The following is a 14,968-nucleotide window of genomic DNA, read 5'->3' as shown; positions in this document are numbered from 1 at the left end:
CAATCTGCTCCAATGATCAAGGCCCTTGACTCAGTCTTTGTCCTCTTATGACTCACTGTAGCAAATGGGAATGGTCTGTGAGCACTAATGGGGCAGGCTGCCCTATTGCACGGGGGAGGGGACTGGTCCATAGCCAGTCCCCCTGCACTAGCACTAACCCTAGCACCGACATGCAGAGAACTGTGCTGCCCCAGGCACATGGTGCAGCAGCCCAGAGTGCGCACTGGCCACCCACAACAGGAGTTTCATTCCCACAGCTCCAATGTTGCAAACACAGGAATTGCAGAATTTGGGTGACCCCCCAGCTGCCAGCACAGCCACACACACAGGGTGCCAGTGCTACAGGCATTGCCAGCACCTCCAGGACTGACAGGCAACTGGTCCCACTATCCAACAATTCCTCCATGGGCTTGCTGCGTTCTCAGAGCTGCTCGAGAAGGCTTGCCCATTACTGCTTTGCCCAAGTTACCAGCACCCTGCAGTACAAGAGCAGACTGCAGTGGGCCCAGCCAGGGGCTGTGTGTGGTGCAGGCCCAGTGCAGACATGCTACTGCACAGGAGACCCAGCTCCTCGGTCACCAGCGCTCTCCACTCCCCACAGGTGGTGGAACCCATGAGTCCAGCTCAGCAGCTTGGCCCCAGCAGGGCTGGAAGGTGTCACCTTCTCTGGTTCCTGCTAGGGGCAGGAGGCCTGGGCCATGCCAAGTGCCAGCCCTGCAACCCCGTGTGAATTCCCGCTACCACAATAGAGCTAGTGAGGGACCCTGGCTGCCCTGGGCTTCTGGAAGGGCTGAAATGGGTACAGCTACCAGCTAGAAGCAGCCCTGGGGGGAAGGGGAGCCTGAGTCTTACAGCCCAGAGATTGGAGAAGGGGGCTCCATGCTGTCCCAGCCCTCAGGAGCAGGAGATGCTGCTCCCCCACCCCACTGCAGCTCCCAGCTGGAGCTAGGTTTGCCAACAGTCCCTTATTACAAGGGACACACCTGATTTTTTCATCTCTGTAGATGAAAACTTTCATCTCGGGAGTTGCTGATTGCTGCCCAAAGCAGCAAGAAATACCCCCAACTAATGCAGGTGAGTCCTGCTTAGTATTAATATGGGGAGGAGAGGTGGGGCAGGGGGGCTCAGAAAACAGTCCCTTAATTTTGAAATACAATGTTGGCATCCCTGCAGCTGGGGTGGGGGCAGCTCTGCGGGCCAGGGCCTGGTCAAAGCAGGGAGAGTTGAGGCCAGGGATGGAGCGCAGCGGTTGCAGGAGCCGAGCTGTTAGCAGTCCTCTGCCCAGCTCTCTGCCCTGCAGGGTCCCTGGTGGGTGCGAAAGGGGAGGTGTGGCTAAGTGGAGCAGCCCCAAGTGGGCCCCTGGGCTGGCACAGCGCCCTTCAGGCTGCTCCCACTGCAGCCGTTTGCAGAGGATTCAGCTTTGAGCAGGAGCCCTGCTGCACAGTCAGCCGCCCACACAGGACTCCCTGCCAGCTTCCTGCCCCTTCAGCCCTGGTGGGCACAGTACTGCCCCATGCTCCCTGCAGGTGACCCAGCCACCCCAGGCAGTGGGGGATTGGACTGGGGAGGGGTCACCCCCCTTCCTCTAAAGGCTTCTTGGCACCAAGGCAACCAGCCCTAGCTCCTAGTTAGGGCTGATGGGGAAATTTTCCATCCAGTCTTTTCCCCAGATGGAAAATGGGGCTATTTTCTTTCCCTCACAAGGTTTCAGTTTTGTCAAAAAAGTGAAAAATTAAAAAAAAAAAAAAAAAAAAAAAATTGGCCAAAAATTAAGTTTTCAGTGAAAGCTGAAAATGTTTGGTTTGCCAATGAAAATCAAAATTTTCCACTGGGGGCAAGGCCTGTTTTCCAACCACTATTCTCCTAACCCTCAATGAGCAAAAAATGGGCCAGTCAGGTCTTTGAAAAGCCCACTCTGCAGCTGGAGAAACTGAGGCACATAATTAAGCAACTTGGGTAAAGTCAGCCAGCAAGTCTCTGCCAGTGCCAGGAGTTTCTCCTAAGTCCATTGCCTTAATCACAAGACCATCCTCCCCCAACATCTCACCGTGGGGGGGTGGGGGGGGTAGAAGCATTGACCGCGAAGAGGGGACAGTTCTGGCCCAAGACCCAAATTTTAACAGTATTTAGGGGCCTAATACACTGATGTGCCCAGCCCACAGCTCAGCCTCATCAACCCAGATGCTCACAGGTATTTAGGCTCCTAACTTCCATTGATGTCAGTTGAAGTAGGAGCCTAGATACCTTTGTGATCTGGGTATAGTCCCATTACCTTAACCATTGCATTGTAACTCCAGCCAGTTCAGCACCATGCCTGTCAGCATAGCTACACCTAGTACTGGCACCTTCATTGCCAAAAGCATGTGGGTGAGTGACTGTCCACCTCCTCTGGACTACAGGGGGTGTGTGGGGGGTCTCTCCCACTACACACAGTGCTGCCGCTTCAGGCAAGGAGTATGGCAGCTCAGTGAGCCACAGGATCACAAAACAAGCCCAAATCACTTACCAGTAGGGTTTTGGAACTACTCTTGGTACCAGACACTAGGTCTCAGAAGGATGCCCGTGTCAGCTGTTTCATGTTGATCCTACCTCCTGCTCAAAGTTGGCTGTGGACAAAACCCATTCTACAAAGGGGAAATATGACTGATTTGTTAAAAGGTCAGTTTTTAGGTGGCTCCATCTCACAATGTCTATTTTACCAAGAACAGGGCTTGGGGCAGATCTGTCCTGAATGGAAAAATACAGGTGAGTTTTGACAGTAGGAAGTAATTAAGAGCTTGTAAAACAATAGAATAGTGGGAAACATGAACATGTACAATTCCACTGGCTTAGATCCTATTGGGCTGGAGGGGGGTTGAAGGAATTAGCTAACAAACCTCTGACAATTACTGTCCAAGCGTCAGGAGACTGGAACAAGAAAATTCAGTAGCATGTTTCAAAATGGGAAGAAATGCAATCCGGTAAGTCTAAATTTCAGCCTTACCTAAGAAAAAGACATAAGCCACCAAGGATGTAGATCAACATTTTCACTCCTAATTATGTGGTATGATTGAACATGCAACACCTCTCAGTCTCCGTTGAAGCAGATGGCAGTTGCTGGTTCCCAGCCTCTCTGAAAGGGAAGGCTCTTATTGGGGTGCTCAATGGTAGGGTCCCACAGGGGAACATTTTTGCCAACTGACCCATGTTCAGAACAGGAGCAGGAGGAGTACAGACTGTTGGGGAAGATCTCAGATTGTAATGCAGCAAGTACAGAAATAGCTGCATTTAGTGGAGTGTCTGATAGGGTCCCCCAAAGATCTTATAAGCTGGTGAGTGAGCAAGAGCGTCCAACAGGGACTGAAGAAACTGAAGGTGTTGGGTTCTTCTCTATCACTTCCGCACTTCGCTGGGAGGTGGGAGGAAGCCCACTAATCAGCTAAAGATGACAGGATCTGACAATGCCTGGGAAGACAGGGAAATATTACCAAGGGCCCTGGAAAGGCTGCAAACATAATAGCCAATGCCATTTCGCACAGCTTCTGAGCAGAAAGGAAGCAATAGCCTGCCCATGTGCAGGGCTCTGGGGCGCTGCCCCTGCAGTACATCCCTTTTCAGAATGGGCAGCACAGTCCCAGAGGGGGAGAGGCAACAGGGAGGGAAGTCAGAGAAAAGCAACACAACAAAGGAGTTGGAGTGCTGCTTTGGGTTAGATTCTACCACCCCACCCCAGCCTGAGCGAGAGTACCCTACTCCCCTAGTCCCACTGAAGGCTCTGGAACTCTTCCTACGATAGGGATGAGTAGCTCCTGAGTGCGGGCAGCAGTGGGAAAGCACTTACCTGGTCCATGCTGGAAGAGCCCCACAAGGATTTACTGTCAGACCCCTCATGCAGGGGCCTTCCCACCTTTCTGGAGAAACAGCAGGGAAGGACTGGCCCTGCAGCTGTGCATGCTCTCTCCCTGCACTGTGGTGCTGCAGCCCTACTTAAAATCATAGAATATCAGGGTTGGAAGGGACCTCGGGATGTCATCTAGTCCAACCCCCTGCTCAAAGCAGGACCAATTCCCAACTAAATCATCCCAGTCAGGCCTTTGTCAAGCTTGGCCTTAAAAAGCTCTAAGGATGGAGATTCCACCACCTCCCTAGGTAACCCGTTCCAGTGCTTCACCACCCTCCTAGTGAAATAGTTTTTCCTAATATCCAACCTAAACCTCCCCCACTTCAGAACTCAGTGGGGCGCAGCGAGGACACAGGCCAGGCTGCTGCCGTGGAAAAGACTCTGCACTGGCCAGGCATGGCAGCCTAGGCTGTTCACCTCAGAGTGTGCAGCACTTCTTCACCTAGTGATGGGGTGTTCTGGCCCAGGAGGAATGGGATTTAGTGTGAACAGGCATGTTAGTGTCACCCTAAGAGACTGACCCTCCCCCAACAGTTCCCCCATCTCCCCTCAATAGTGCTACAGTTCCGGAAGCACCTGCTGAAATGGGTCACTCATGCAACCAACGGACACTGCTGAACATTTCTGGCTTCATGCCTTCCCGCCCAAGGATCCCCTCCTCCACCTTCCCTTTCCCCCAGCCCTAGTGACAGCCCAGTCTGAGAGGTGGCCACATCCCAGTTCCATGCAGAGCTCTGGGGACTCTTTCGGTGTCAGTGTGACAGGGCAGGGCTGCAGCAGAGGAGACACAGGAGGGACAGGCAGCAGAAGCAGAGAGGGCAGCAAAAGCAGTTAAGTGTTTAGAAAGAAATGCCACGACCATGCCCCAGCTACTCTTACTGGCACGCAGCTCTCTGCACAGGCCCTGCCTGGAACAGATACTGACGGGGGAGCACATGGCCAGTTCAGAGTTTTATTCAAGTAGGGAAAGTGGGAGGGGAAGTGTGGGAGAACCATGTCCCCAACCCCAGATCTCTCTCCCCCTGGCTGAGGGGTGGTTCACGTTTCTGTTCCATGCAGCCCCTCAGCACTTCCCTCCCTGGGAGTGGGAGGTCCTGCCCACCCCCCCGATACCCGCTGCATGATGACCCAGCCTAGTGGCCCCTCACTGCTTGGGGGTCACTTGCTGTCGGAGGTAGAGATCGCGGATCTCACAGAGGCTGCTGCTCACACTGCTGAGGGCCTTGGCGATGATGCGCAGGATGGAGGCAGTTTCCCTGCGGCTTTCCGTGTACTCCCTGCGGAAGGCTCGCATCTCCTGCACCAGCTGCTCATTGGATTGGAGAATCCGCTTCTCCACGGGGCTAAGATGGCCACTCTCCAGCCCCCCCTCCTGCAGCGCCACAGTTACAGGGGTCACGCTCTCACTTGCATTACAATCATTCAGGTGCTCTGCCTCTTGGTCAAAGATAATACTCGTGAAATCTGTGCCCAGGGGCTCCTGCTGCCCTCCCAGCTCGCTGATGGCGAGTTCATTTTGTGAGGGATTCTGCGGGCTCTGGCTCCAGCCTTCACATGGATCGTCCGGCACATGGCCAGCACTCCTGAGGAGCCGCCTCTCTCCTCCCCGCGTCACTTGCTGATGGATGACCTCAGTGGAAGGCGTATGGAATGGTTCTGGCTTCACGTCCACTGGCTCCTCCTTTACTGGCTCCTCCTTCACACCTGCCCCTGGCAAAGAGGATAGATCAGATCAGACTGGAAAGAGAAAGTAGGCAGCAGGCCAGAACCAGGGTAACCAACAGAGGGCAGCTTCTGACCTGGACATTGGCCACCAGGGAAAATATCCGTGCTTTGGCTCTGGATAGCCAGGGTTACGTTTGAACCCCACCCCTACCAAAGCAAGACCAGAAAAACCCTCTGTCTCCCACTCTCCTCCAACAGGAGGGCCGAGGGTCAGCCACAGCACTGTCTTCCAGTCAGTTACCATTAAATAAGGGGGGTAGCCATGTTAGTCTGGATCTGTAAAAAGCGACAAAGAGTCCCGTAGCACCTTATATTTTCATTAAATAAGGGTTTCCAGTCCTCCCAGTTGCAGGGAGAGCCATGTCCCAGGCCTGCCCCCCTCTGCCAATTTCACCCCATGCCAGAACAGGCAGCATTGCACAGTGAAGCCATCTAGGCTACGCAGACAACGACATACATATAGTGGATTTAATTTTTCCCCCCATTCCAATTTTAGTATCTAGTACATTAACTCCCTTGTGAAGCAGCTAGAGGTGCCACCCACTCCCTCCCATACCCAACACAAACCCCACAAAAGCTTGAGACATTTAACAGCAATGTCCTGGGTGGATCGAGAAAACTATTAATCCATAAAGAGATTAGCTGAGGATCGTATACAATTGGCTACCATGGGTGCAAGCCTACAGTAATGGAGATACCACAGAAGAGACTATTCCCCCTTCTCTCCCACTAGTAGCACTGGATGGTGGTTGTGGTGGGAAGGGGCACTTTGGTAAAGGGGTGGGTTAATGGTAGTAGTGGAAGGCTGGTACCCAAGGGGACAGAAGTAGACTGCACTGTGTGGCTTGTGGCAAGGGTAAGGTATGTGCTTGCAGGTGGAGGAGCAGGGAGTGGTACGTACTGTTTGTTAGGTGGCTTAATTTCATTTCCTTGCTTTTGTGTCAGGTACGTTGCGTGTGTAGCAACCTTAACTGCTTACCAGCAGAACTGTGGGTATGAATTTCCTAGCATTTTTTAAGTGGTGTTGTGGGAGTGGAGGATTACACACAAAGGGGGATGGAGGCAGTGGCGTAGCCAGGTGGAGGGAACAGGGGGAGCGATCCAAAAAAAGGCACCACCCACTGCGGCGCTTTCACTCACAGGGCGGTGCTTTTATTCACCTGGCAGCGCTCCCGATCTTCCGCGGCACCTTGGCAGCAGGACCTTCACTCGCTCTGTGGGTCTTTGGCAGCATTTCCTTCAGTGCTGCCGAAGACACCCGGAGCGACTGAGGGCCCGCCACCGAAGACCTGGAGCGCCAGCGGGTGAGTAAAAATTAAAAAGGCGCCAAGATGCTCAGTGGGGGAGCGGCCACAGCCCCGCTTCCCCACAGCTACGCTACTGGATGGAGGAGAAACGAGAGCAGATGATACAGATGTTTGAAGTACAGCTGCTGAGAGAGAATACATTTTAAATCATTCAGCAGCTGCACATGAGCCCTTCTCAGCTGTAGGATAGAATCTGACAGGAAAAACGTCATGGAGTCAGTCAATCTAGTCTGCATGCACTGTGCACGAGCTTTCAGTTATAACGTGAACAGCTAAAACTGTCCTTCCAACACACCTCCATATTCCACGCTGCACCAGCTGTACCCACGACCCACCCCTCTATATTTTGTGGAGCCAGACAGGGCTTATTGAAGAGACAGCATCAACAAAGTACCAAGGAAAAATTTCAACCAGAGCCCGAAAAAAATTTCTCACTAAAATATTTTGAGAGAGAAAAACCCACCACAGCACGACGAAGAACATCCCGGTGGCCTGAAAGTGACTCCATGTGAGCTGTCACACCAATAGCCTGCCCACCTGCTTTTCCAGGAGAGGAAAAAAACCCTCACAAACCTACAACCCCAAAACAGGAACGTGGTCCCATTTTAGAATGTAACCTCAACAATGGAGCTTGACCTGAAAGCACCCTTTGAATTCCCTTCACAAGTGTCAGCTAATTAAGGCCCCATTCATGGAAGTCTTCACTAACATGGAGTCCTATGTGAAGCCCTCATCAAGTCAATGGGCTTATGCAGGATCTGTGCTAAAAGACTGCAGAGTGGCTGCCAAAGATCTTGGGGAGGTAGGGAGGTAGCTACACCATGTCACAGAAAGGCAGAGGGCAGAAAAGCTAAGTGATTTGCTAGGGTTACCATACGTCCGGTTTTTCCCGGACATGTCCGGCTTTTCGGCAATCAAACCCCCGTCCGGGGGGGAATTGCCAAAAAGCCGAACATGTCCGGGAAAATGCCGGCTGGGCACTTCCCCTCCCGCGGCGGCTCTGCTCCTCCCCTGACTCTTCGGCTCTGTTTAAGAGCCGAGCGCTACGGGCTTTGGGCAGCCCCCATACCTCCGGACCCTGTGCCACCAGAGCCCGGGAGGGGAAGTGCCCGGCTGGGGGCGCAGGGTCCAGAGGCATAGGGGCTGCCCAAAGCCCAAGCGCTACCGGCTTCATGGTTTGCCAGGCAGCCTCCAGACCCTGCGCCCCCGGCTGGGCGCTTCCCCTCCCGGGCTCCAGCTGCGCTGGGGAAGCGCCGGCCGGGGGGCGCAGGGTCTGGGGGCTGCCCGGCAAACCGTGAAGCCGGTAGCGCTCAGGCAGCCCTTTTCGCATGGCTGGGAGTGGGAGGGAGGGGGCGGAGTTAGGGAGGGGTTGGGGTGGGGAAGGGGCGGGGCTGGGTGGGAAATGGGCGGGGCCAAGGCCCCATGGAGGGTCCTCTTTTTTAATTTGTTAAATATGGTAACCCTAGATTTGCCCAAGGCCAGAGAAGCAGTAAGGTGCTGTATAGCCAGCTGTAGAGCCAAATTCAGTGCTGGTGTAAACACACCATTCCTCTGGCACTGTTCCTGCATGTGCCAATGCTGAATTTGGCCCATGAGTTACTGTATATGCTCCTCTGCATCTAAGCACTAAAAGTTATTGCGGAAAACTGAGCTGTCTGGATGGGTTTGTCTGACATGGGACCAAGTGGCATTTCTGAAAGAAGTTGCCAGTTCTCACCATCCACAGCCCTTTGGCATTGCCAGCCCTGCAGAGGCCAGAATGGGAAGAGATTTTTCCATGTTAAGGACGGCTCCAAAGCTACACATGCAGAGAGGAGGCCAGGTAAGCTCACTTATCCCTTCATAAGGGAGGGCTAGGGATATTTTAACCCAACCAAGAGGAATACATCGGAGCAGGGTTGGCTCAGAAAACATCAGAGTGCCAAAAGGAAGGGGGGGGGCCAACTGACATCTTAGTGAGCAGTTCTGTATTCAAGAGCTGTGTGGGGCAGTCTGGCATCCCAGCGCCTCAGAACCGCACATTATTGGTGACATGCAAGGGGCTACTTAAAGCACAGACTCGCTGAAGAGCTGGGAGGAACTGAGGAATTATCAGATGGGAGAAAAGCAAGTTTTCCAGAGAAGAAAGGAGCATAACCCAGCCACTCGCTGCTCGGCCAATCTAGTTTCTTTCCCAGGAAGCAATGGGGGCAGGGCAGGGGGTTGCCAGATAAGCTCAGGACCAATCTTCCTCCTCTCCCATTACTAACACTCTAGCACAGGCACTGACTTTCCAAAGTGCTGGGGAGTGCTTTACCCCCAGCTCTGTCTCAGGCCCCACACCCACTTCACCCCTTCCCACCCCGCTCCACCCAGTTCAACCCCATGTCCTCGCTCCTCCCCCTCCCTCTCAGTCTCCTGCACACCATGAAACAGCTGATCGCGGTGGGCGGGAGGCACTGGGGGGAAGCTGATAGCGGGGCTGCCAGTGGGTGCTCATGCAGTCCAGTGACTTCCCTGCTCACCCTCCCACCCACTGGTGCCAGGGACCCAGTCCTGATTCCTGACCGCTTGCCCCCATTCTCCCACTCCTGCCCTTCAACATGCAGATGCGCATGGCCTCTCAGATCATAAAAAGCCATCTTGACCCCAACTCCCCACAAGTTACTGCCCCATCCCCTCACTGAGAGCATGCTGCTACAGCCACTGTCTGAAACTCCTCCCTAATTCCATTCAGTGCCCTTTCAAGCCAGCACCTGCCCCCTGCATTGTCCTGAAATAGCTCCTACACGGTCTCCAACAGTCATTTCCTGGCCTGATTTTGGGGCTGGTGCCCTTCGTGGCCCATTGGCTGCCTTTGACACCATCACCCCATCTCTTCTAAAACAAATCGTCAGCCCAGGGCTTTCATGAGCTAGTCCCTTTCTGGTTCTCCTAGCACCTCTCAGATTGCTCCATCTGTGCCCTCCCTTCTCCCTCCATCTGTCCTTATGCCCACCCACCCACGGCCTCCATCTTGGCCTTGTCTCCGATGTTCTCAGCTGCAAACGTGGCTCTGGCTACTATCTCTATGCTGCTAATAGAGACAAGTGGGTGAGGGAATATCCTTTACTGGACCAAATACTGTTGGTGAGAGAGACAAGCATTCGGGCCACACAGAGCTCTTTTTCAGGCCTGGGGAAAGTACTCTGAGCAGCTAAGGGCAAGGTAGAACACATTGTTTAGCCTAAGTAGTTAACACACATGGTAAGGGACTGTTCAAGTTGAAGTGGCCCGTTAACACCCCTGCAGTCAGAGGCCCCCTCACCCCCCCCCAAAAAGGGGGGGGGTAAATGGGTTACAGATTGTTGTAATAAGCCATAAATCCAGTGTTTGTATTAAGGCCATGGCTACACTACCACTTATGTCAGCAAAACTGATGTCGCTCAGGGGTGTGAATATTCACACCCCTAAGTGACAAATTACACTGGCATAAGCACTAGTCTGCACAGCACTATGTCAGTGGGAGAGCTTCTCCTGCCGACAGAGCTACTGCCGCTCGTTGGGAGTGGGTTAATTATGTCGACAGGAGAGCTCTCACACATCAGCAAAGAGCAGCTGTACGGAGACCTTACAGCAGCGCCGCTGCAGCGGCAGAGCTGCACCGCTGTAGGCTATGTCTACACTAGAGTTTGAGTCCATGATTGTTAGCATCTAGCACAGTTATGAATAGAAGCTCCCAGACTTGTCTTTTGACCGTGTTGTGCAGGCTTCCTTTGAGGATGGGGACTGAGAGATCAGCTAGGCAGAGTTGCTTTGTGAAGTGTTCACCCACAGGTGGTAGAGCATTTTTGTCTCATTTTTCTGCGTGCATTCATTCCAGCATGTAGCGATTATCTCATTTCTCCTATGTAGTTGTTACTGGAGCATTTAGTGTGCACCACATATTATGATAGGCATGTGTAGCACCCATGGATCCTAAAAGATGTGTTGTGGGGGGTATTGATCATAAGTAGCTGTGGAGATATGGCTGCAGGTTTTGCGTCTACTGTTACAGCAGGGTCAGATGCCACTTTGAGTAGGTGTGTCCTGGTCTGTGGGGAGCTTGCTTCTGCTGATGAGCTGATAACTCTCAGACCTACCTTGACTCCAAACATCTCCCTCTGATTCAGACTCCAAGCCCAGAAGGGACCATTGTGATCATTTGGTTTACGGCCTGCGTGATACAGGAAATCAGAACTTCCCCCAAACAATTAGCGGAGCAGCTCTTTAAAAAAAAAACAAACACCCATCTTAATTTAAAAATGGTCAGTGATTGAGAATCCACCATGCCCCTTATTCCAATGGTTAATTTACCAATTACCCTCACTGTTACATTTACACTTTATTTCCAGTCTGCATTTGTCTAACCACAACTTCCAGCTGTTGGATCGTGTTAGACCTTCCTCTGCTAGACTGAAGAGTCCATTTTAAAATATTTTTCCCATGTAGGTACTTACAGACAGTGATCAAGTCACCCTTTGGTGTTCTCTTTGTTAAACTAAATGGATTGGTCCCCTTGAGTTTATCACTATAAGGCTTGTTTCTAATCCTTTAATCATTCTCCCAGATCTTCTCTGAACTTACTTCAATGTATCAGCATCCTCAGGATCATAGAAGAATCGGCTTGGAAGATGACCTCCTGAGGTCTCTAGTACAACCCCCTGCTCAAAGCAGGACCAACCCCAACTAAATAATCCCAGTCAGGGCTTTGTCAAGCTGGGCCTTAAAAACCACTAAGGACGGAGATTCCACCACCTCCCTAGGTAACCCATTCCAGTGCTTCACCACCCTCCTAGTGAAATAGTATTTCCTAATATCCAACCTAGACCTCCCACACTGCAACTTGAGACCATTGCTTCTTGTTGTCTCATCTGCCACCACTGAGAACAGCCCAGCTTCATCCTCTTTGGAACCTCCCTTCAGGTAGTTGAAGGCTGCTATCAAATCCCCCCCTCACTCTTCTCCAGACTAAACAAGCCCAATTCCCTCAGCCTCTCCTCGTAAGTCATGTGCCCCAGATCCCTGATCATTTTCGTTGCCCTCCGCCAGACTCTCTCCAATTTTTCCACATCCTTCTTGTAGTGGGGGGCCCCAAAACTGGATGCAATACTCCAGGTGTGGCCTCATCAGTGCCAAATAGAGGGGAATAATCACTTCCCTCCCCTCGATCTGCTGGAAATGCTCCTACTAATACAGCCCAATATGCTGTTGGCCTTCTTGGCAACAAGAGCACACTGCTGACTCATATCCAGCTTCTCATCCACTGTAATCCCCAGGTCCGTTTCTGCGGAACTGCTGCTTAGCCAGTTGGTCCCCAGCCTGTAGCAGTGCATGGGATTCTTCCGTCCTAAGTGCAGGACTCTGCACTTGTCCTTGTTGAACCTCATCAGATATTTTTTGGCCCAATCCTCCAATTTGTCTAGGCCACTCTGCACCCTATCGCTACCCTCCAGCGTAGCTACTCCCCCCTACCCCCCCCACCCCGAATTTAGTGTCATCCGCAAACTTGCTGAGGGTGCAATCTATCCCATCATCCAGATCATTAATAAAGATGTTGAACAAACCGGCCCAAGACTGACCCCTGGGGCACTTCGCTTGATACGGGTTGCCAACTAGACATCGAACCATTGATCACTACCCTTTGAGCCCTACAATCTAGCCAGCTTTCTATCCACCTTATTGTCCATTCATCCAATCCATACTTCTTGAACCTGCTGGCGAGAATACTGTGGGAGACCGTATCAAAAGCTTTGCTAAAGTCAAGATACCAGGGAGGACACAGGAGTGATCCATAGGCTCTTGCTGAAGCTAAAAATAAAACAGCAAAACTGCAATAGCTTTAAAAAAAAAAAAAAATGTGAGTGCCATGGAGGCAAGAGAGCTTGAAAGAAAGTACTCATGGGGAGGGAGAAATCTGAGAAGCAGCAGTGCTGCAAGAGCCAGAGGAAGGAGTGGGAATAGCAAGACAGATGCGAGTTGGCGGAGTGATATGGCAACAAAGCAGTGTGGTACTGGGCAGCAGCTGCTGAGGTATCATGTTCCCAAGCATGGAGGCAAGGCCCTCCCCACAGCTGTGTGCCAGCCACACCTAGATCACAGTGTTCTGTTCTGGTGCCTTTTGGAAGCAAAGATTTGCTTGTTAAGGCATAGTACAGCTAATCGGGAAATCTGCTTCTATTCCTAGCACTGCCAGACTTTGTGTGTGACCTTGGACAAGTCAGTTCATCCCCACATGCCTCAATTGCCCCCTCTAAAATGGCCACAATACTGTGCTGTGATAGAGGCTTAATCCATTGATGTTGGAGGTGCTTGGATACTCTGATAAGCGCCATAAGCTACAAACAACACCAGAAAGACACTGACCAAACAGAGAAAAGGCACCCAAGCTCTATTAAATGCACCAGCTAGGGTGCGGCCCAAAGGAGAGACTGAGTGTCTACATGTCAAGCTACTGTGCTAAAAAATAGAGTGGAACCACAATGGGCTGAGGGGCTACTGCCCAAGCACCCGCCTAATGTCTCAGACGGGTATGTGCAGCTAGGGGCTCATGCGATGGCAGATACCCTCCATTTCTAGCACACTCCCTTGATCAGAGCTACTGCGAGCATGTCTCCTCAAACCAGGAATCCCCCCCGGGGAAGCATAGCCTACCCTGTCTCTTGTAACATGGCCTCTCTGCTAAAGGATTTGGTAAAAAGCCCCAGGACCATACAGCTCTTGTGTGATCTGCTCTCCGGGGTGCTGGGCGCAGGGACAGGCCGCCGGCTTTGCCAGGCTGCATCACGCAGCTCTTCCAAACTCGAGCAATCTCAAGCCTACATCTCCCCAACCACGACCCCACGGGTTACGCACTCTTGGGCATTAGAGACCTGCCCTGGAACTGCCCTCCAGGCTGGCACCCCACAGACAAGCTGCTGCCGTGCGGCTGGGGGAGAGCCAGCCCCGGGGGTGACCCCCCACTAGCCAGCAGGCGCGGGCTAAACGGGCAGGGGAAGGAAGCCGGGGAGCCCCCTGGCCCACGCAGGGCAGCGGGTCTCCGCGAGCGCTCCTATTATGTACCCCTACAGGGCCGGGCCACAGCTGGGGCAGCCGGGGAAGCGGCCCCAGGTCAGGCAGCGCCGGAGGGACAGGGCCCGGCTCAGGGCGCTGGCGCGGCCGGGCCTCCCTCACTCACCCTGCTGCGCGGGCACCTCGCCGGAGCCGGGCGGCGCGTCCAGCGGGCACACGCCGTGCAGGCCCCATTGCGGGCCGAGCTCGGGCTCGCGGGGCTCGGCGCCGCGGGGCACGGAGTAGCCGCGGGCGTCGGGCGGTGCCTGGCGCTCCTGGCGGTGCCGGGTGATCTTGTCGTTGGCCCGGCGGCGCAGGCCGCGCCAGCGGTTTTTCACCTCGCCGATGTCGCGCTGGTTGCGGCCCGCCGCGTTGATCTTGTTGGTGATGCGCCACCAGATCTTCTGCTTCTCGTAGGCGTTCACGTTGGTGGAGCTGGCCCCGAAGAGCAGCTGCTCATAGCGCAGCACCTCGCTCATCAGGATGTCGATCTCCTGCAGCGTGAAGTTGGGCTTGCGCTTGGGGATGCCGCGCCGGCCAGCCCTGGCCCCGGCCCCGGCCATGCTGCTCGCCGCTGCGCCCGCAGCCCGCGCCTCATGGCTCCGCGGGGCCCCCGGAGCCGCCCATACCGCGCGCGGGCCCGGCGCGGATCTGGCAGCCGGCGGGACTGGCGGGAGGCCGGCCTTTGTCTGCGGCCGGGCGGGGAGCGGAGCGGGGCGGGCCGGGGGAGCGGCTCCTGCGCAGCGCCGCCGCCCCCTGCTGGAGGCTGCGGCCCGGCCGGCCGCGGGGTGGGGCCCGGACTCCCCGGGCCGTCGCCGGGCCTTAGGGCACTGCTTTCTGCCCGGCTGCTGCCTGTTGGGCGCTCCGGGTAAGGGGCTCGCCCGGCCGCGCCGGGGGGAGTGGAAAGTGCCGGGCTGGGGGTTGTTCCGGGGGCGCCACACCGAGCCAAGGAACTAGCCCCGGACTAAGGGACGAGGAGCTTGTGGCTAACCCATGGCTTTCAGGCGGG

General features: G+C 54.1%; 1 protein-coding gene across 1 annotated transcript; it reads right to left on the bottom strand.

Annotated features, from left to right (window-relative positions):
- Positions 1 to 4,818: 4,818 nt before the first annotated feature.
- Positions 4,819 to 14,645, bottom strand: LOC128836005 (myb-related transcription factor, partner of profilin-like). Its single transcript, XM_054025984.1, has 2 exons — positions 14,087 to 14,645; positions 4,819 to 5,590 (listed from the first exon to the last, which is right to left on the bottom strand). The coding sequence occupies exons 1-2, from the start codon at positions 14,520 to 14,522 to the stop codon at positions 5,025 to 5,027; spliced, it is 1,002 nt and encodes a 333-aa protein (XP_053881959.1). The 5' UTR covers positions 14,523 to 14,645; the 3' UTR covers positions 4,819 to 5,024.
- Positions 14,646 to 14,968: the final 323 nt, after the last annotated feature.

Source organism: Malaclemys terrapin, chromosome 4 (genome assembly GCF_027887155.1).
Source record: "Malaclemys terrapin pileata isolate rMalTer1 chromosome 4, rMalTer1.hap1, whole genome shotgun sequence".
In the NCBI taxonomy this organism is placed as follows: domain Eukaryota; kingdom Metazoa; phylum Chordata; order Testudines; family Emydidae; genus Malaclemys; species Malaclemys terrapin.
The sequence above is the reverse complement of the archived record's forward strand: the minus strand, read 5'-3'. Positions and strand labels throughout refer to the sequence as shown.

Bases quoted from the DNA above. Each gene is read 5' to 3' on its own strand.
- LOC128836005 (XM_054025984.1), bottom strand. From the start codon at position 14,522: ATGGCCGGGGCCGGGGCCAGGGCTGGCCGGCGCGGCATCCCCAAGCGC. The intron at 5,591-14,086 runs GTGAGTGAGGGA...CCTCTTTGCCAG, and splicing joins CGAGGTGCCCGCGCAGCAGG to GGGCAGGTGTGAAGGAGGAG.